Source organism: Pongo pygmaeus, chromosome 17 (assembly GCF_028885625.2).
Source record: "Pongo pygmaeus isolate AG05252 chromosome 17, NHGRI_mPonPyg2-v2.0_pri, whole genome shotgun sequence".
In the NCBI taxonomy this organism is placed as follows: domain Eukaryota; kingdom Metazoa; phylum Chordata; class Mammalia; order Primates; family Hominidae; genus Pongo; species Pongo pygmaeus.
In genome coordinates, this window is record NC_072390.2 from 94,979,853 (window position 1) to 94,999,989 (window position 20,137).

Consider the following 20,137-nt stretch of genomic DNA (forward strand, 5'->3'; position numbering starts at 1 on the left):
TTACACAGTGGGTTTTAAATGCTACGGGTAGCCCCTTGCACCAGTTAGGGTCACGTCCTTATTTGGAGGCTCGGGCGGACATGTGTCCTGTGTCCCACGTGGAGAGGCGTGTACACACTCCTATCCCCTGTCCCATGCCCACATGGAGGGGCGTGTCCACACACGTCCTCTGTCCCATGCCCACGTGGAGGAGCGTGTCCACACATGTCCTCTGTTCCCTGTGGAGGGGTGGGCACATGTGTGTCTTCAGGACGCCTGTCTGGGGCACATGCGTGTTCTCAGGATGCCTGTCTCGGGCACACAGGTTGCAGGGGCTGCTGGAGCTCCTCAGGCCTTTTCTCCCAACTGTTGCTATTGTTCTTTTCAGGGCATCTTTCACTTCCAGCTGGGCCGGGGTGAGCCCATGCTGCACACGCGCTTGCGTCCGCACTGCAAGGACTTCCTGGAGAAGATCGCCAAGCTGTACGAGCTGCACGTCTTCACCTTCGGCAGCCGGCTGTACGCACACACCATCGCAGGTCAGTCAGCCGCAACCGAAGAGGCCATGTGAACAGTGGGTTTCTTTCCTGTTTTCGGTGATGGTTTCTTAAAGATGAAGAAAGAAAAGTCAAGAAGCTCTCCCGCAACTCAGTTGTAGTCTTAGGGTTGGATGTTGTGCAAGGGGTTGTGAGAGGTAAGGGAATTCTGCCACTGGGTGGGAATTCAGCCCCACTGGGTGGGGCTGCGGCCGCTCTAGCTGGGTGCGGTACTGGGTGGGCCGCTTTGGGAGTTTGTCAGGACCACACGTGGAAACTTCTGCGAGCGTCCTCCCACAGATACCTTCTTAATCAGTTCACAGGGACTTTGGGCCAGGCTGCTTCTGTGCGCTCTTGCTGGGTGCTCTCATTGCACACAGCATGATTGTCCCCTACCTACACATGGGTACCCTTAGGGTTTAGCATTTGCTTCTGTCTCCCTGGGTGATAGCGTGAATGCCAGGCTGCAGTGCCCACTGGGAGGCAGCATCAGCAGGACGAATCGAGGGGACAATGCCACGGGACGGTGACTGTCTGTCCCATGTGGATGAAGTGAGGGGATGCCACAGGATGGTGACCGTCTGTCCTACATGGACAAAGCAAGGGGACCACATGGGATGGTGACCGTCTGTCCCACGTGGACGAAGCAACGTCTGTCCCACGTGGACGAAGCAAGAGGATGATGGCATGGGACAGTGACCGTCTGTCCCACGTGGACGAAGCGAGGGGACGATGCCATGGTACGGTGACCGTCTGTCCCACGTGGACGAAGTGAGGGGACTGCCACAGGACGGCGACCGTCTGTCCCACGTGGATGTGGGCGCCGAGTGGCAGTGTAGGCAAGCTCCTCCGTGCCGGCTCCAGAGGTTGTTAGACAGCATTTTAAAATTCAAAGGTCTTTCTAGATTGGTCTTAGTCTTTTTTTGTTGTTGGGGAAATGAATTTTGAATCTCCTTTAATATTTAGTGCCTTTATAGGAAATTTTGATCATGACCTTAATTCCTCTTGTAATTGAAATTCGAAACATTCACCTGTAACATTATGGCTGCTGCTGCATGGCTGCCTGAGATAGATGATGTGAAGACGAGTAATTATGCACAAGGGTGATATTGCTCACTTCCTCGGGCCAGTAAAGAAATGATGCCTGCTATGATCTCAGGGTTTTACAGCCCCCAAGTCCATATGTTAAAACCCAGTCCCAGGGCGAGGGTGTTAGGAGGTGCGTGGGAGGTGGTGAGGTCATGAGGACTCCATCCTCATGAATGGAATCAGGGCCCTTACCCAGGTGGGTTCTGGGAGCTGCGGGAGATGCAGCAAGCTGGCGCCCACTGACCTGCAGCTGAATCGCTGGCACCGTGGTCGGACGCCTGCCTCCAGAACTGTGAGGAAGGGACGTCTGTTCCTGAGTCACCCACGCTATAGAGTTTCTTTAGAGCAGCCCAGGCTGACTAAGCTGCCCACTGTGTGGAATTAGACCCCCAGATCCCCGTGTGTTCCAGCCCCGGATTGTACCTCGCAGCCAGTGCCAGGCACCTCCCAGGGGCCAACCCGTAAGTCACACAAACCGCAGGGACAGTGACACTCACTCAAACCAGACAACTGAGCGGGGCGTCACTCACAGTAACAAATGTCAGGGAGAGACTAAAAACCGGAAAATTATTCCTCATGGTCATCATATCCGTGGCTGCCCCTGTTCTGTTTTTTCGTGTGTATAATTTTGCCTAGTTTGTCTTAATATATGCACAAGTTTACATACTGTTCTTTTCACATACGATTTCATCACTAAGAATTTATCCATCATGTTGTTACAAATCTTCATCATTTTATGTAAGATTTTTTTCCCTCCTCTGTGGACTGGATCTTCTGGGTGAGTTCCTAAAACCAGGATTGTTCAGTGAGGGAGTGGTTCCTGACCCCCAGGAGTGTGAGGACTGCGCGCTGCATGGCCTGCTCCCTGGGAGGGTGACGGGTTTGCCTCCCGCCTCCCACACAAGGTGCACACCAGCAGGCACAGCCCGGTGACCTGCACGTCTGAGTCCAGGATGCCGGTGATGTTTCTTCTTTTCCTGTCCCGTCTTCCATACGTTGATCTGGTGCCCATGCAAATGTTTCTCATTTGAGGCTTCCTTCTCCAGGTCTCTCTCTAAAGCTGGGGTTCTTTAGATTCGCTATTTCACACGTCTTGCTTATCCTTTCCTGAGGTGCATCGATGTTTGCTGGTCAGAGCACACAAGCCCCAGTGAGGAAGAGCATGTGGAAGGCTCGGGTCTGTTTAAATGCTTGGCTGGAGGGGTTTGGGCTAAAAGCAGAGGGGTCCCAGGTTTTAGCCGGGCCACACCCTTGCCACCTGTCACACCAACAGGCAGGGCGTGGGTCACCACGATCTGATTCCACATTCATGAGGCCTCGTGTGGTGAGAGATGAAGCAGGTGACGAGAATGCCATGTTTTTTTTATCAGCCTGAAAGCTGGAGGGAGCCTGGTAGCTGTTCGCAGATTCAGCAGAACATCCGTGCAGACATCCGCAGGCCGCTGAGCTGCTTAGACGGCAGAGCAAGGAGCCTGCTGGTGGCCGCTTGGCTGCGGAGGGCCTCGAGCGCGGGTCCTCCTGCAGTGAGACCAGCTAGGTTTGCTGAGCGTCACCGGGCCATCTGGTGCCTTCTCCGTTTCAAGCTCTGCTTTCTATGCTAAAGTTCCAGTATTCCAGTGTGTTAAAGGGATGTCGGCCAAAACCAGACAAAGACATCACAAGAAAACTGCAGACCAGTATCCCTTTGAACATGGATGCAGAGATTCTCAAGAGAACACGGGTCCTCGAGCCCAGCAACGCGGGAGGAAGACTGCGTCCAGGCTGTGGTTCAGGAAGGCCGAGCTTTGCTTCATCGTGCCTGGCGGGATCTGTAGAGATGACCTGGGTCAGCTTTTCTACAAGTGAGAAAGTGAGGTCCGGACTGAAGCCTGAGGTGGTTGCTGAGCATCCGCTTTTGATGCTTTTCATTTTGAAAGTGACCGTGTTGATAGCATGCGTGCTTTCAGTATGACTAGGACAGAGATGTTAAGAGTTTAGGATGCGTGTCTTTTATCTGATTGTAGAGACGCTAATAATTCTATTAACAGACTTCAGATTTAGCGACTTCGTGGCCTCAGTGATCATCTAGAATTTACATGTAGTAAGAAACAGTTGCATTTATTTCTCCTTTAAATCCAAGTATCTTTTGGTTAATGAAACACTAACAAACCAGTGATATCAGGGAACGGAAAGCTCCTGGCAGTGCTGCATTTGAAACGTCTGGAGGTGTGGTGATGCTTCAGCCAGGAAGCAGGTCCATCTTCCCAGAAGATCTTACGGATCCCACAGTGCATTGTACATAGTGCCGTGGGGCTGCAGGGTAACTGAGGTGGTGCACAGAGCAGCTCTTCTGTTTTAATTGTAATGTATATGTTTTAACATGTATTGAAAACAGCAAATGTTTTTCTCGCGTTTGTGATCTCAGGTGGTGGTGGTGCAGAGGTTGAGCCCAGTAGGGATGGGCGCAGGGAGTAGTTGATTAAAAGCCAGCGTGAAAACAATAGTGATTATGTGGAGTGCAGTCAGGGCGCGTTCACATCCCGGAAGTGGACCCCGTGTGCCACGTGGGCACATGGAGCCAGGCGTTCCGGGGTGCATTCGGATCTGGAAGTGGACCCCGTGTGCCACGCGGAGATGTGGAGCCAGGTGTTCCAGTGAGGCTTAAGTCTTAAGAGAATGTGGGCTGTGTGGTCAGAGTTTGGGTTCACAGTGCTTTTGAGATGTCTCGTCTACCTCCTTTGCTTCATGCATAACTAACGGTTATGCAGGGGACCTGCGTGCCATGACGAGACCACAGTCCCAGCTCCTGACTCTGGACCAGCTCACTCTTCTGCAGTCCAGTCCCCCTTTTTTGTTCCATGGCACCTGCACGTGTCATGCCAGATAGAGGTTGTGTGTTAATGTGTTCAGTTTTCTTACGATTTCAGCCTCTTGGGAGAGTCATAATTATGTTGTATTCATTCCTGTACCTTATATTCCTAGCAAAATTCCAAGTAATGTTAAACTCAGTAAATGTTAAATGAATAAGTACCCTTAAACACATTATCTAGGTGCCATGGAATACCTATCTCTTGAGGTGCGTCCAAATTTATGGCTTCAGCCACTTGTACGGTGAGTAGCTGAAACATTTCTTTTTGAGGCTTCATAATTAACCGTAGCTTTTTCTCTCCAGAATGTTTTAAATGGCTGGTGAAATTAAATCGACATTGAACTTGATGCCTCCAACATATTTTACCAATGGAATAAATTACCTGAAAAGCCTGTTTTGTTTTTGTTTAGTACCCCTACTTCTACAAACTGAAATACGTTTACTATGTATTCTGTGGTTCTTGTAAATTAGCCAGAGATAACTTATTTTTAAATTATCTTTATTTAAAAATATGGGCACTTTACTGTAAATTGAAGACTTTGCAAACTTAGGAAGATAATACATAGGCTTAAAGTTCAGAAGATAAATTTATAGATCAAAAAACCCAGAGCGGAGGTGATCCCAAGAAACCTCTGCCTGATTTGTTTATTGTGACAGCGGTGCTTCCTGAAGTGAAGAAGGGATGTTTGCAGATAGCTTGGTTTTACTGTCTTTAAGGAATTGAAACCGAGCATCAAGCATGTGAAGCTCTTTAGAAAATTACTGTTAAAAAATTAAACTAGACTTGTAATTAACAGATGCCATATAAAGCGCAAGTGTCAAATGTAGCCCAAGCGGATTCTTCGCTGTGGAAGCACCTTCTGCACTAGCTGGTCAGGGTGGTGTCACGGATGTCCTTCCTTCCCAGTCTTCTCTGTCAGGCAGCCTTCCTCGATGTTGCCTAAATTACCAGCGTTAAAACGTGTATAATAGGGAGAAATAACCGGCCTTTCTGTGTATTTCTACAACACAGCATGTGAGTTTGTATAATTCTACTAAAGTAACTTGGGAGAAGCAAGCTTCCTTGATAACCTTTCCTCCACTAACCATTACAGATGAGAGCGGTGGGCCGCCCGCCTGGGGTAGGAAAGATCATATCCGAGGTGACGCAGAGTAATTTCAGCTTAGTGTCCAGACTCCGTCACGTGAAGAACCACATGCAGAGTGTCTTGAGATCGAATGATGACTTACCTGTTTTACTTACGCAAGTGCCTTCCATGATTTTCATATCCATCTGGTTTAGATAGGCACTTCAGTAAGATATTACAAATTTTTCACGTTAATAGAATTGTAAACACTTATCAACATGGTTTGTGTTTGAGAAATAAGTTCACATAAGAGAAAAGAAGCCCCACATGAGCCATGTCTTACCTCAAAAGGGATGAAGTGTTTGGTGCCAATTCATCATGTTGTGTGTCTGCCACTGTAAAAAAAACATTCAAGGCTTCACCATGTGCCGTGTGACCGAAACGTGTCTCAGGTATGTAATCTTTGTCCTGTTTTCTTTTCGAAGGCTTTTTAGACCCCGAGAAGAAGCTTTTTTCTCACCGAATATTATCAAGGGATGAATGTATTGACCCATTTTCTAAAACGGGAAACCTTAGGTATGTACCCGGCCGCGCTCCTCACAAAGACCTCTCGCTGTTCATTTCCCATTTCAAAAATCGCATCTTGAGATTTAGAGCAGTATTTCTTTTTCTTTTTCTTTTTTTTTTTTTTTTGAGACGGAGTCTCGCTCTGTCGCCTGGGCTGGAGTGCAGTGGCGTGATCTCGGCTCACTGCAAGCTCTGCTTCCCGAGTTCACGCCATTTTCCTGCCTCAGCATCCTGAGTAGCTAGGACTACAGGCGCCCGCCACCTCGCCCAGCAATTTTTTTTTTTTTTTTTTTTTTTTTTGTATTTTTAGTACAGACGGTGGTTTCACTGTGTTAGCCAGGATGGTCTCGATCTCCTGACCTCGTGATCCTCCCGCCTCAGCCTCCCAAAGTGTTGGGATTACAGGCGTGAGCCACTGTACCCAGCCTAGAGCAGTATTTCTGTATTGATGTTTTTTAGGAATTTAACGTCCCCTTTCCAGTTTTCCTTGGTAGCTTCAGAGTACTTAGAAAGTTCTTTCTAACCTGTACTCCCACTGTCTCCCAGGTGCCTGAGCCCTGGTGCTTGTGCAGGCCCCCCAGTCCAGGCTCTGCCCCATCCCGACAGCCCTGTCCTGCCCTGAAACTGCCCTTGAGTTGGGCTTTTGTGTCTGTGGAGGCGGGGACTGTCATCCTCTCCGCCTCATCTCTGTCAGATGGCACCGATTCGATGTCAGCCCATCACCTGACATTGTGTATCTGTCATCCTCTCTGCCTCATCTCTGTCAGACGGCACCGATTCGATGTCAGCCCGCCACCTGACGTTGTGCATCTGTTTGCTTAACCAACCCTGGCATATGTGATCATTCTAGTCCCTTTACCTCCAAATTTTCATTCCTATGCGAAGACCTGGCATCAAGATTTGTGGTTGGAGAGGCAGGAGGCAAGTGTGCGTCCCCACAGTAGCCAGCTGTGAAGGATTTGGCACTTTTGCCTCTGAGTATCCAGCGAATGGCCAGGGCTCCTGGGGAACTCAGGGACTGGACTTTTGGGCCCAGAACCCAGGAGGGCAGGCGTAGGGACGGGATGGCATCAGGGAGGTGGCAGCTGAAAGGACCCCAGTGGGCAGAGGAATGTTGATAACCCCACCCCACTCACAAGCTCAGCAGCTCTGTGGGGCTGCTGGTTTAGGGGCAGTTCTTGACATCAGCATCAGCATCTGAGGTTGATAATTTTCTTAGGAGCTTGCTTGTGTTAATCCTACTAATAATTTATAAGATCCTAAGTCACTTGACTATTATGCCCATATTTTTGCCTTTTGCCATTTCTTCCTTTCCATCAGCTCCAGAGCCCCTTCCTGTCAGCTCCTCTGAGCTTTTTTGACAGGGCAGGCCCCTCCCCGCCCCTCCTCAAAGACTTTTTAATATTCTTTTATATGCTTTGACGTTTCTTGCCCACTGTATTCGAGGAATTTCCCCATTTCCACCCGGAAGTCCGTCCTTGCTGGTGCAACACTACGTCAGGTGTGGCTTGTTTTCCCGAGGAGCCCTGGCGGTCACAGCCTCAGCTTCAGCCGCTTCCTGGGTCACGGTGCCCACCCTCCTCCCAGTGCTTCGGTTTTTACATTTAGGGAGTCCCCACAGACTGAGAGACCTATGCATGCTGACGTTAACTGAGAAGAGAATCTGAAAGTATTTACTTCAGAAACTTCCTTTTTGCTAGTTAGCTCCAGAGTGAGTAGATTAATCAGGGCAAAAGAGAATGAGAGGTGCTGTTAGTGATGTGTTAAGGGGAAAAGTCACCCAAAGGCAGAATGATAGGATCGAATGGGGACACGCCCAGGATAGGCCCTAGTGGTGGGCACTGTGGTTTGCACGAAGGTAGCTGGAGGTCCACTTAGAAAGTCTGCATCAGCAATGGGTCTGGTTTTTGTTTCTTTGTTTTTGAGACGGTCTGGCTTGGTCGCCCAGGCTTAGGTGCAGTAGTGCAGTCTCAGCTCACCACAGTCTTGACTTCTGGGCTCAAGCTATCCTCCCACTTCAGCCTTCTGAGTAGCCGGGACTACGGGTGCACACCACCACACCTGGCTAACTTTTGTATGTTTTGTAGAGACGGGGTCTTACTATGTTGCCCAGGCTGGTGTCAGACTCCTAGGCTCAAGAGACCCTCCCGCCAAGACCTCCCAAAGTGCTGGAATTACAGCATTAGCCACACGGCGCCTAGCCCGGTCTGTTTACAGAGTCAGCAAATTCTGGCCTTCAGGCTCCCCAGCCTTGTCTGTACATGAAGTTTTGTTGGAACACGGCCACGCCCACACGGTCGGAGTTGGGTTTCGTCCCTGTGTCCCCTAGTGCCTCAAATAGTGACTCTGGCGCTTGAAGAAACAGTTTGGGAACTCCTGCCTGAAGGAGAATCGGAAACAGCGCAGAAGATGTTACTGAGGTTTAAACGCGACCCAAACAGAAAGGGCTTCGGGGCGGTTGGTGTCCGTTTCTGATTAACCTGCTGTCTGCTGGTTACATGTGGATTCGAATCTTAAACTGTTATGCTTGGCAAGATGAATGACTACAACTTGTCATTATTATTTTTTGTAAATTATGCATTTTCACTTGTAGAAATCTCTTTCCTTGTGGAGACTCAATGGTTTGCATTATTGATGATCGAGAAGATGTCTGGAAGTTTGCCCCCAATCTGATAACTGTGAAGAAATATGTATACTTCCAGGGCACGGGTGATATGAATGCGCCCCCTGGGTCCCGAGAATCTCAGACGAGAAAGAAAGGTAGGTAACCTCCTTCCTGATTCTCTAAAGAATTCACATTTGCTTATTGTTTAGCTCCTCTTATTTCTTATCTCTATTTTGACTGCTATAAATTCAAGATACTCTTTGTTTTTTTATTTGTGTTTCAGTAGAGATTATTGGATTCATTTATATAGTACTGAAAAACAGGATATTATGTTGTTTCGATTTGGGCTTTAAAAAGGCCCTCACTTAAGCATTTTCCCAGTTGAATAAAAACTAGAGGATGCTCTTTAACCTAACACACCTGAATAACTCCCTTCATCCCAGTTTTCCTTAAACACACCCCTGCGTATTGGGCCATGGCATTCTGTAGAGAGAGCAAATGTGGGGGCGGTGGCTCTGCGAGGAAGAACCGTTCCCCTTGCGCAGTGGTCAGGCCGGGTGCTGGCTGGGGCCCCAGAGAGCAGTGTCAGGCAGGTATGCAGCTGACGTCCACCCTACGAAAAGTTAAGTGTTTTTTATCTTTAGTTTTTTTAAAAATATTTTGAGGCACACATTTACTGCTATAGTCACTAAAATGGAACTTGGAGGTTAAGACCAGGAGAGGGTGAAACTGGGGGCATTCCTGTAGAAGGTAGAGACTTTCACCAGATGGGTGGGGTCGGTGTGGAGTTGCTGACTTCCTCCAGACCGTGGCTTGGGAAACCATGGCCACGGTGGCGCCAGCTCGTCAGGGACCTACGGCCACGGTGGCGCCAGCTCGTCAGGGACCTACGGCCACGGTGGTGCCAGGTCGTCAGGGGCTAACGGCCACGGTAGCGCCAGGTCTGCAGCCCAGAAACCTCTAGTTGTCCTTACTGGTGGAGGATCCCTCCTCCCCCAAATCCAAAGCTTTTTGAGTGCCCACATGGTGCTTAAAGGAAATACTCATTAGGGTATTTTGGATTTTTCGGATTTGGGATGTTCAGCTGGTGGTAAGTTTAACGCAAACACTCCAAACTCGGAAAAAAATTCAATATCCAAAATGTCCCTGGTCCCACACACTTCGGGTAAGGGGTGCTCACCCTGTCCGGCTCTTCACAGCAAGGTTGCCAAGGCCTGGTCTAGAGGGTGACAGACTTCACAGCCGTGGAGAAGGGTGCTGCTTTAACTTGGAACGTTATTTAATGTTTCATGCTAAATTGTGGTAACTTTTCCTTTTGCATGCATATTTAGTAAATCATTCTTCTCGAGGCACTGAGGTCTCAGAGCAAGCTCCGCCCGTGAGAGACCCCGAGCGGGGAACGCAGGCCCTTGGAGTGGAGCCCAGCAACGGCCTGGAGAAGCCTGCACGGGAGCTGAACGGCAGCGAGGCCGCCACCCCACGGGACTCACCCCGCCCCGGGAAGCCGGATGAGAGGGACATCTGGCCCCCTGCCCAGGCCTCCACCAGCAGCCGAGAGCTGGCAGGCGCTCCTGAGCCCCAGGGATCCTGTGCGCGGGATGGCCGGGTGGCACCGGGACCGCGGCCTGCCCAGGGTGCCATGGGCACTGACCTGGACTTCGACTTATCCAGCGACAGCGAGAGCAGCAGTGAGTCCGAGGGCACGAAGTCCTCCTCCTCCACCTCTGATGGCGAAAGCGAGGGGAAAAGAGGCCGGCAGAAGCCAAAGGCCGCTCCAGAGGGAGCCGGGGTGCTGGCACAGGGCAGTTCCCTGGAGCCGGGGCAGCCTGCAGCACCGAGTCTCCCCGGAGAGGCCGAGCCTGGCGCGCATGCCCCGGACAAGGGGCCCGAGCTTGGGGGGCAGGAGGAGGGCGAGCGGGATGGCCTCTGCGGCCTGGGCAACGGCTGTGCCGACAGGAAGGAGGCAGAGACCGAGTCACAGAACAGCGAGCTGTCGGGGGTCACTGCGGGCGAGTCCCTGGACCAGAGCGTGGAGGAGGAGGAGGAGGAGGACACGGACGAGGATGACCACCTTATCTACCTGGAGGAGATCCTGGTCCGTGTACACACCGACTACTATGCCAAGTACGACCGCTACCTCAACAAGGAGATCGAGGAGGCGCCGGACATCCGCAAGATCGTGCCGGAGCTCAAGAGCAAGGTGCTGGCAGACGTGGCCATAATTTTCAGTGGGTTACACCCGACAAACTTCCCGATAGAGAAGACGCGGGAGCATTACCACGCCACGGCGCTGGGAGCGAAGATCCTCACTCGGCTGGTGCTGAGCCCCGACGCCCCTGACAGGGCCACGCACCTGATCGCCGCGCGAGCTGGTGAGTGCTGCCTCCCTGTGCCCTGGGCGTGGTCAGGCCTGCAGGCTCCTTGCAGGCACTCCTTAGAGTTGGCATTGCTGTTTATCTCACTTTCAATTTTCAGAAACATTTCCCAGAATCACCATCTTTTAAGAATAGATCATGACATTGGGTGAAATTAGAGTTTGGGCACGTTCATGCTTTCGGACTGCAGTCATCGCGCACACCGTTCGGTGGTGAGAGTTACTCGTGTGCGGTGTAGAAAGTTCAGCCTTCTCCCTGGAGTAAGCCATGGCCGGGTTGGAGAACAGGGAATCAGCGATAGGGGCGTAGTGGAGAAATTTGAGGCAGGAACAGGAGGCGGGGCGCTCAATTCGCAGGTAAAAGGTTGACGGACCCTCCGAGTTAAAAAACTAAATGCAGGGTTTCAGCTGAAACGTGCACAGAGGAACACATTGTGGCTGGGAGAGCAGAGGACAGGCCTGCTGTCTCCCGATAGTGAAACCTGTCCCAGACGGGGCAGGTTGCTCTGACATGTTGAAACTTCTGCCGAATAAAACAGAACCTTTCAGCAATAGGTGAATCTTGAAGGAAGACTTACACCCCAGTGCTTAAAAAACCCAAATACCTCGTTATTCTAGTTATTCTGTGAAAATGCTCCCATAAGCACCTGGATTTTCCCCGAATTAAGATTCCCTGAACCACTTCAGGTTCTGCTTCTCCAATCCGCTTCCTGTCTTGGCGGTGCTTCCTGAGAGGGCTTCTCAATGGGTGGCCCCGCCTCTGGGGCTCAGGATAGCCTTGTGGGGTGAGCTCATCCCTGTCCATGCACGCTCCCTGACAGCAGGTGTGGTCTTATTTGAGGCCACGGCTCTGGCACGTATCATGTGGCGTTGGACACACATGTGCTCAGTAAAGCATTTGAATCAAGGGTAAATGGAAGGTTCCATCTCAGTGTGAAATAGCCAGGTGCTAGCTGCAGGGCAGAGGCAGGCCTTCCGTGGAGCCCAGCGAGACCCTTGATCCCAGGAGAAAGCCAAGCCCTGGCCTCCCATGGGCAGTCAGACCCTTCTCTCCTGAGCCTGGAGCTGGGCCAGGCCGGGGTCCTCCTTAGCCCCTCAGGTGCCCGTCTGCCCTGCCGCGTGTCTGCCCAGCTCCTGACCCTTCTCTCCTGAGCATGGAGCTGGGCCAGGCCGGGGTCCTCCTTGGCCCATTAGGTGCCCGCCTGCCCTGTCCCGTGAGTGCCCAAGCTCCTGGCCCTTCTCTCGCTTTCCTTCCTTCCCCCCGAATTGTGCTCACATTTCCTTTTTGCTTCTGTGTTTGTGGCCTCACTGCTGAGGTGCTTGCCTGAACACATGCTAAGAGAGGTCCTCCTGCCACTCACGTCACCCACTGTGCCCGGCTCCCCATCTGAGATCCACCCCTTCCCCACTATGGCTGCTTATCCTGGCCTGGGAGATGGGAACCTGCAGTGGGCAGCCCTGGTGGGGTGCAGCTGAGTGAGGGCCCTGAACCCTAGTGGGGTACAGCTGGGTGAAGGCCCTGAGTCCTGGTGGGTACAGCTGGGTGAGGGCCCTGAGCCCTGGTGGGTACAGCCGGGTGAGGGCCCTGAGTCCTGGTGGGGTGCAGCCGGGTGAGGGCCCTGGGCCCTGGTGGGGTGCAGCTGGGTGAGGGCCCTGGTGGGGTGCAGCCGAGTGAGGGCCCTGAGCCCTGGTGGGGTACAGCTGGGTGAAGGCCTGAGTCCTGGAGGGGTGCAGCCGAGTGAGGGCCTTGGTGGGGTGCAGCTGGGTGAGGGCCCTGAGCCCTGGTGGGTACAGCCGGGTGAGGGTCCTGGTGGGGTGCAGCCGAGTGAGGGCCCTGAGCCCTGGTGGGGTACAGCTGGGTGAAGGCCCTGAGTCCTGGAGGGGTGCAGCCAAGTGAGGGCCTTGGTGGGGTGCAGCCGGGTGAGGGCCCTGAGCCCTGCAGGGGTGCAGTTGGTTGAGGGCCCTGGTGGGGTGCAGCTGAGTGAGGGCCCTGAGCCCTGGTAGGGTCCAGCTGGGTGAGGGCCCTGAGCCCTGGAGGGGTGCAGTCGGGTGAGGGCCCTGGTGGGTGCAGCCGGATGTGGGCCCTGAGCCTCCAGTGCTGGCCGGGACAGCCTGACGCAGCTGGGTCTCCCGCAGGCACAGAGAAGGTGCTGCAGGCACAGGAGTGCGGACACCTGCACGTGGTCAACCCTGACTGGCTGTGGAGCTGCCTGGAGCGCTGGGACAAGGTGGAGGAGCAGCTCTTCCCACTCAGGGACGATCACACCAAGGCACAGAGGTAGGTCCTCGCTGTACCCGGCAGGTCCGTGCCAGGCGTTCCCTTGCTGGACAGCTGTTGGTTCATGTGCCTGGGCAGTGCCCACTGGGTGTCCCTGTGTGCCTGCCCCGCATCACCCGGACGCCCTGCTCATGGCCCTTGTTCTCTTCCTCCGACAGGGAGAACAGCCTTGCGGCCTTTCCAGACCAGGAGGGTGTGCCACCTACCGCCTCGTTCCACCCAATGCCGGTTCTTCCCAAGGCCCAGCCTGGCCCCGAGGTTCGGATCTACGACTCCAACACGGGGAAGCTCATCAGGACAGGCGCCCGGGGGCCCCCAGCGCCCTCCAGCTCCCTACCCATCCGCCAGGAGCCCTCTTCCTTCAGGTACATGGCGACCCAGCTGCTGCCCCCAGCTAGTGAGGGCTCTTCAAGCTTGCTGCTCCAGTCTGTTGTGGGGTGGAGGCTGCAGACTCCCGCTTCCACCTCGTGGGAACGCCGCCCCCGCTTGCACTCTCGGGTCCTTTTGTTTTTCTCTCCTGTCTTGGGTCCCAAAACTAAAACAAAACCCCCACGATCAGCTTCTCAGATGTTGTCCAGGCACCCACATGTGCACACCTGTGGCCGCGCCGCAGAGCATTCGGTCCTGGGAACACTCAGCAGAGAACGAGCAGAGGAGGGCTGGTTCTGAGCCCCCTGTTCCACTCGCCTCACCATCTGCTTTCTGCCGGCTCCACGTTTGCTGCTCTGCCAACCCCGGGCTGCCCTCTTCGTTTCCACACAGAGTAGATGCAGGGGTGGTGGCAGTGGTGGTTGGTAAACAGCACCGTGAGGAAGGGAAACTTGATTGGACTGGAAGGCGTTGGAAGCTGGGATCTGTGCTGCCCTGAAGAGGGGAGATTGCAGGCCCCGAGGGATGCTTCCTGAGCACTTGGCCTCTGTGCCTGTTTGCCCGCGTGGACCCGAGATCAGTCCTCAGCCTAAGGTTGTGGCCCCTGCAGACCCCATGTAAATGGCTGTAGGACATTCTTGGAGATTTAAGTGAGAAGTCTTTGTTTGTACCGTGGTTGTTGCTTTGAAATTCAACCAAAAGTTTAACTCAATTAAACTTGACCCAGGCAAGGAGCACCCACCAAGACCTGGTGTGCGTTTGCCCCTGGAAGCCCTTTGACAGGTCACAACACCTCAGATCCTGTGATCTGAGGGTACAGAATGCAGGCTGCTAGAGGGAGACGGGTGCTCACGGTTAATGGGGAGATGGAGAGGTACGGCTTGATGTCCTTTTCGAGCCTTTGCAGGATCCAGCACTGTCCCTGCGTGGGGACGCTGAGGCCTGGAGTGCACGGCCCTCCCAGATCAGGAGCAGGGGTGGCCAGAGCGTGGCCTTCGCACAGTGGGCGGCAGCTCCCGAGCCTGGGTGGACAGGTGAGGAGGCCCTGCCAGGCACCACGGCAAAGCCCAGCCAGCCTTCGGGAGAGGCCACTCCCTCTGGAAACGCACTCTGGTTCCTTCCCGGTTTTCTGTCATAGATTGTGTTTTGTCTTTTATGATTCTGGAGAGCAGCGTGTGCCTCTCTCGGCTGATTTCACGGCCCTTGAGGTCATGGTGGGGAGTGTTGCTAAGAGGAGTCAGGTCGGGTGACTGGGAGGTGGGCAGGTACAGGGTGGCTGTGGGCAGCTGGGCCGGTGCAGGTGGCCTCCTGTGCGGCAGCCTGGCGACGCTCTGGGACCTGGGGGATGGAGGGTTTGGGATGAATCTGAGGTCCTCCATTCTGATGACAGGGAAGAGGATCCCCAGCCACAGAGATGATGTCATCCCCGATGAATAGGAAGGCATCCTGGTGATGATGTCACCTCCCGTTGTTAGAAAGGCGTCCTGGTGATGATGTCACCTCCAGTTGTTAGGAAGGCGTCCTGGTGATGCTGTCGCCTCCCATTAGGAAGGCGTCCTGGTGATGCTGTCACCTCCCATCATTAGGAAGGCGTCCTGGTGATGATGTCACCTCCCATCGTTAGGAAGGCATCCTGGTGATGATGTCACCTCCCATCATGTCCTGGTGATACTGTCACCTCCCGTCATCAGGAAGGCATCCTGGTGACGATGTCACCTCCCATCATGTCCTGGTGATGCTGTCACCTCCCGTCATTAGGGCGTCCTGGTGATGATGTCACCTCCCATCGTGTCCTGGTGATGATGTCACCTCCCATCATTAGGAAGGCATCCTGATGATGCTGTCACGTCCCGTCATTAGGAGGGCATCCTGGTGATGATGTCACCTCCCATCGTGTCCTTGTGATGCTGTCACCTCCCATCATCAGGAAGGCGTCCTGGTGATGATGTCACCTCCCATCGTGTCCTAGTGATGCTGTCACCTCCCGTCATTAGGAGGGCATCCTGGTGATGCTGTCACCTCCCATCGTGTCCTGGTGATACTGTCACCTCCCGTCATTAGGAGGGCGTCCTGGCGATGCTGTCACCTCCCATCATCAGGAAGGCGTCCTGGTGATGATGTCACCTCCCATCGTGTTCTGGTGATGCTGTCACCTCCCGTCATTAGGAGGGCATCCTGGTGATGATGTCACCTCCCATTGTGTCCTGGTGATGATGTCACCTCCCATTGTGTCCTGGTGATGATGTCACCTGCCGTCATTAGGAGGGCATCCTGGTGATGATGTCACCTCCCATTGTGTCCTGGTGATGCTGTCACCTCCCGTCATTAGGGTGTCCTGGTGATGCTGTCACCTCCCATCGTGTCCTGGTGGTGATGTCACCTCCCGTCATTAGGAAGGTGTTCTGGTGATGATGTCACCTCCCATTGTGTCCTGGTGACGATGTCATCTCCTGTCGTTAGGAAGGCGTCCTGGTGATGCTGTCACCTCTCATCATGTCCTGGTGATGATGTCACCTCCCGTCATTAGGAAGGCGTCCTGGTGATGATGTCATCTCCTGTCATTAGGAAGGCATCCTGGTGATGATGTCACCTCCTATCGTGTCCTGGTGACGATGTCATCTGTCGTTAGGAAGGCGTCCTGGTGATGATGTCACCTCCCATCGTGTTCTGGTGACGGTGTCTTCTGTTGTTAAGAAGGCGTCCTCGTGGTGATGTTGTTTCTGGTCTTTAGAAAGGCTTCCTGTTGCAGGCTGGTTGGGTTTTTAATACGAGGTGTCTTTCCAACACTGCTTCTCTAGCTCTTCGAGGCCGGCAGGTGTCTGCAGTTCAGTTTGTTTCTGACGCTGACCACCCACAGTTGGCATCAGGCCTTGAGTCTAGGGGCTCAGTCCCACCAGGCTGCCCTCATCTCGGACCCCCAGGCCACCTCACCGTCCAGCTTGGCCACAGTGTTGGGGATCCGCACACACAGACTTCTGCAGTTTTGATAATCTGCTGAATCAGTTCACGAAACTCTGGAAACCATTTCACTCAGCAATACCAGTTTATTTTAAAGGCTCAAAACAGCCAAATGAGGGGGTGCCTAGGGCAGGGTCCAGAAGGGCCCTGAGCATGGCACGTGCCCCCCGGAAGCTCTGCTTCCTTCCATCTGTGGCGAAGGCATAGCTGATCCCACCCGCTGCCCACTTGCTCCTGCGAAGCCTCCTACCCTGGAGCCGCTCAGGCCCAGCCGACAGCCACTCTCACCACTGCGGTGATCCCAGGGACTGGGAACAGGTCTCTTTCCGTAACACCAGGGCTTAGTCCTTTGGTGGTACTCTTACTTCTTCATTTGACTTAATTAATTTCAACTCTCCGGCCAGTTGACAAAGCTCCTGGACCCTTCTGAGAAGAGTGTGGTGGAACCTGGCCTGTGGGATTGCTGTGGGCCAGTCAGTGAACGGGCCAGCACCACCTAGAGCAGAATGATGCGGAGACCCCACCTCTAGGAAGTCAGAGTCTGTTCTGTGCTGTAATTCTAATCAGTAGAAGCACGACGGCAGGACAGATACGTGCACTGAAGTGATACTGCTGAGATTTGGTTTCGAAATTACGTGATAATTTAAAGCAGCCACACGATCACTACTGCGAACAACACCTGTTCTTTAGATGCTGCTTTTCATACTGTTGAATAAAATATGCAGGGGGGTGGCTCGCACTGTAGTCCCAGTGCTTGGGGAGGCAGACCCGCAAGGATCTCTTGAGCTCAGGAGTTCAAGGCTGCAGTGAGCTGTGATCGTGCCCCGGCTCTTCATCCTGGGCCACAGGGTGAGAGCCTGTCTCAAAAAATAAATTTTTTTTTTTTAATAATGTAAAATGAAATCACAAACCTTTGACTTATTTTTTCTTCAGTATTTTTGTTTATTTATTTTTTTGAGACGTAATCTTGCTCCATCGCCCAGGCTGGAGTGCAGTGGTGCAATCTTGGCTCACTGCAACCTCCGCCTCCCAGGTTCAAGCAATTCTCATGCCTCAGCCTCTTGAGCAGCTGGAATTACAGGCACCTGCCACCACGCCCGGCTAATTTGTGTATTTTTTTTTTCTTTTTTTTTTTGAGGCGGAGTCTTGCTCTGTCGCCCAGGCTGGAGTGCAGTGGCACGATCTCGGCTCACTGCAAGCTCTGCCTCCCAGGTTTACGCCATTCTTCTGCCTCAGCCTCCCGAGTAGCTGGGACTACAGGCGCCTGCCACCACGCTCAGCTAATTTTTTTCTATTTTTAATACAAAATAACACGGGGTTTCACCGTGTTAGCCAGGATGGTCTTGATCTCTTGACCTCGTGATCCACCCTTCTCGGCCTCCCAAAGTGCTGGGATTACAGGCGTGAGCCACCGCACCCGGCCTAATTTGTGTATTTTTAGTAGAGACGAGGTTTCATCATGTTGCCCAGGTTGGTCTCAAGCTCTTGTCTCATTGTCTTAAACTATATAAAGTGGTTAAAGATTAGATACAAAACTGGTTTTTTAATAATTCAGCCTTGCTTGAAGTGAGCTAGGAATTTCTAAGATGAGAAAAAAATAATTGTTATCTGAAAACAGACTTGCAGATGGTAAGCTGGATTTGAATAAAGTCAAACACTTTTACTTGAATGACACTAATAATATGGCAGCCGATAACTGTATATGTGTTCTGAAATGTGTATAATTTACGTGAACAGCAGCAGTTCAGTTTCGAATGGCACGTCATAAACAACTGTTTAGCTGTGCCTTTCGTGAGGAAGATGCACGCTGGGCTGTAGTTCATTTGAATAAGTTGACTTTTGATGAAATTTTCTTCTGTTTTTAATCTGAAAGTGTAATTTGCACCAAAATATCAATATTACTTCAGTTAATACCAGCTCATTTATACAAAAGGATGTTAATGTGATTTGTTAGGTTGCAATAATCGTCAGTTTGGTGGCGGGAAGCAGCATTGTTGTGGCCACAGCAGCAGGCCGGCTGGTCTGCGTGATTGCAGGCAGACGCACCTTTGTCACGTTAAGGAAATGTCTCTTCCTTCACTTGTACGTGTTGGAAACTGAATTCTCCTAAAATGAGCCTGGGTTCTGCTTTTTGATAGTTTTCAAAATTATATCAGAAAAAAGGAATCCCTGTTTGAATGTCCCCCTCCCCAGGCTAGACATAGTGCTGGAAGTCTGAGGAAACGGGACCAGCCGGCAGGAGTTCTGCGGGGCCTTCATGCTGCGGTGAGGACCTGGGCCTGTGTGGATTGGCCACGCCTCTGGTCACACCCTACCTTTTGTCTGTAGGCCTCCGTCTTGGAGGAACAGTAGAGTGTTTTCTTCTGGTTTAATCCAAGAGTCCCCGCTGCTTGTCTGAGTTTATGTGGCACCTGCCCAGTCCCCTGCACTAAATAGACCTGTGTCTGCAGTGCCACGCCACGTGTGGACCCCTGGTGCCTGCAGGACCACTCCACCTGTATAAACGGGTCCAGCGTGGTCTCCTGCAGCCACCCTCACACCCTTGCAACAGCACTGGTGCCCTGCAGCCCAGTTCCCCCATGGCACCCGTCTCACGGTGGGTCCCACGCCTGAGCAGCGCCAGGCCTCATCTGTCATGTGCATTGGTTGCCCGGTTCCCCCATGGCACCCCGTCTCACAGTGAGTTCTGTGCCTGAGTGGCCCCAGGCCTCATATGTTGTGTGCATCGGTCGCCCGGATCCCCCATGGCACCCCGTCTCACAGTGGGTCCCGCGCCTGAGCAGCGCCAGGCCTCATATGCTGTGTGCATCGGTCGCCCGGATCCCCCATGGCACCCCGTCTCACAGTGGGTCCCGCGCCTGAGCAGCCCCAGGCCTCATATGCTGTGTGCATCGGTCGCCCGGATCCCCCATGGCACCCCGTCTCACAGTGGGTCCCGCGCCTGAGCGGCCCCAGGCCTCATATGCTGTGTGCATCGGTCGCCCGGATCCCCCATGGCACCCCGTCTCACAGTGGGTCCCGCGCCTGAGCGGCCCCAGGCCTCATATGCTGTGTGCATCGGTCGCCCGGATCCCCCATGGCACCCCGTCTCACAGTGGGTCCCGCGCCTGAGCGGCCCCAGGCCTCATATGCTGTGTGCATCGGTCGCCCGGATCCCCCATGGCACCCCGTCTCACAGTGGGTCCCGCGCCTGAGCGGCCCCAGGCCTCATATGCTGTGTGCATCGGTCGCCCGGATCCCCCATGGCACCCCGTCTCACAGTGGGTCCCGCGCCTGAGCGGCCCCAGGCCTCATATGCTGTGTGCATCGGTCGCCCGGATCCCCCATGGCACCCCGTCTCACAGTGGGTCCCGCGCCTGAGCGGCCCCAGGCCTCATATGCTGTGTGCATCGGTCGCCCGGATCCCCCATGGCACCCCGTCTCACAGTGGGTCCCGCGCCTGAGCGGCCCCAGGCCTCATATGCTGT

The 20,137-nt window shown here is 53.3% G+C and overlaps 1 protein-coding gene across 5 annotated transcripts in view; it reads left to right on the forward strand.

Moving 5' to 3' along the window:
- Positions 1-20,137, forward strand: part of CTDP1 (CTD phosphatase subunit 1) — a 75,425-nt gene that overhangs the window by 24,126 nt on the left and 31,162 nt on the right. For 3 of the 5 annotated variants that reach the window (XM_054460863.2, XM_054460865.2, XM_054460866.2), the window contains exons 5-10: positions 368-518; positions 6,005-6,095; positions 8,680-8,846; positions 10,023-11,063; positions 13,202-13,343; positions 13,502-13,708. In XM_054460863.2, the coding sequence (XP_054316838.1) occupies positions 368-518; positions 6,005-6,095; positions 8,680-8,846; positions 10,023-11,063; positions 13,202-13,343; positions 13,502-13,708 (1,799 nt within the window). The remainder of the gene's footprint in view (positions 1-367; positions 519-6,004; positions 6,096-8,679; positions 8,847-10,022; positions 11,064-13,201; positions 13,344-13,501; positions 13,709-20,137) is intronic. The other 2 variants (XM_063653882.1, XM_054460864.2) reach the window with 1 other exon arrangement.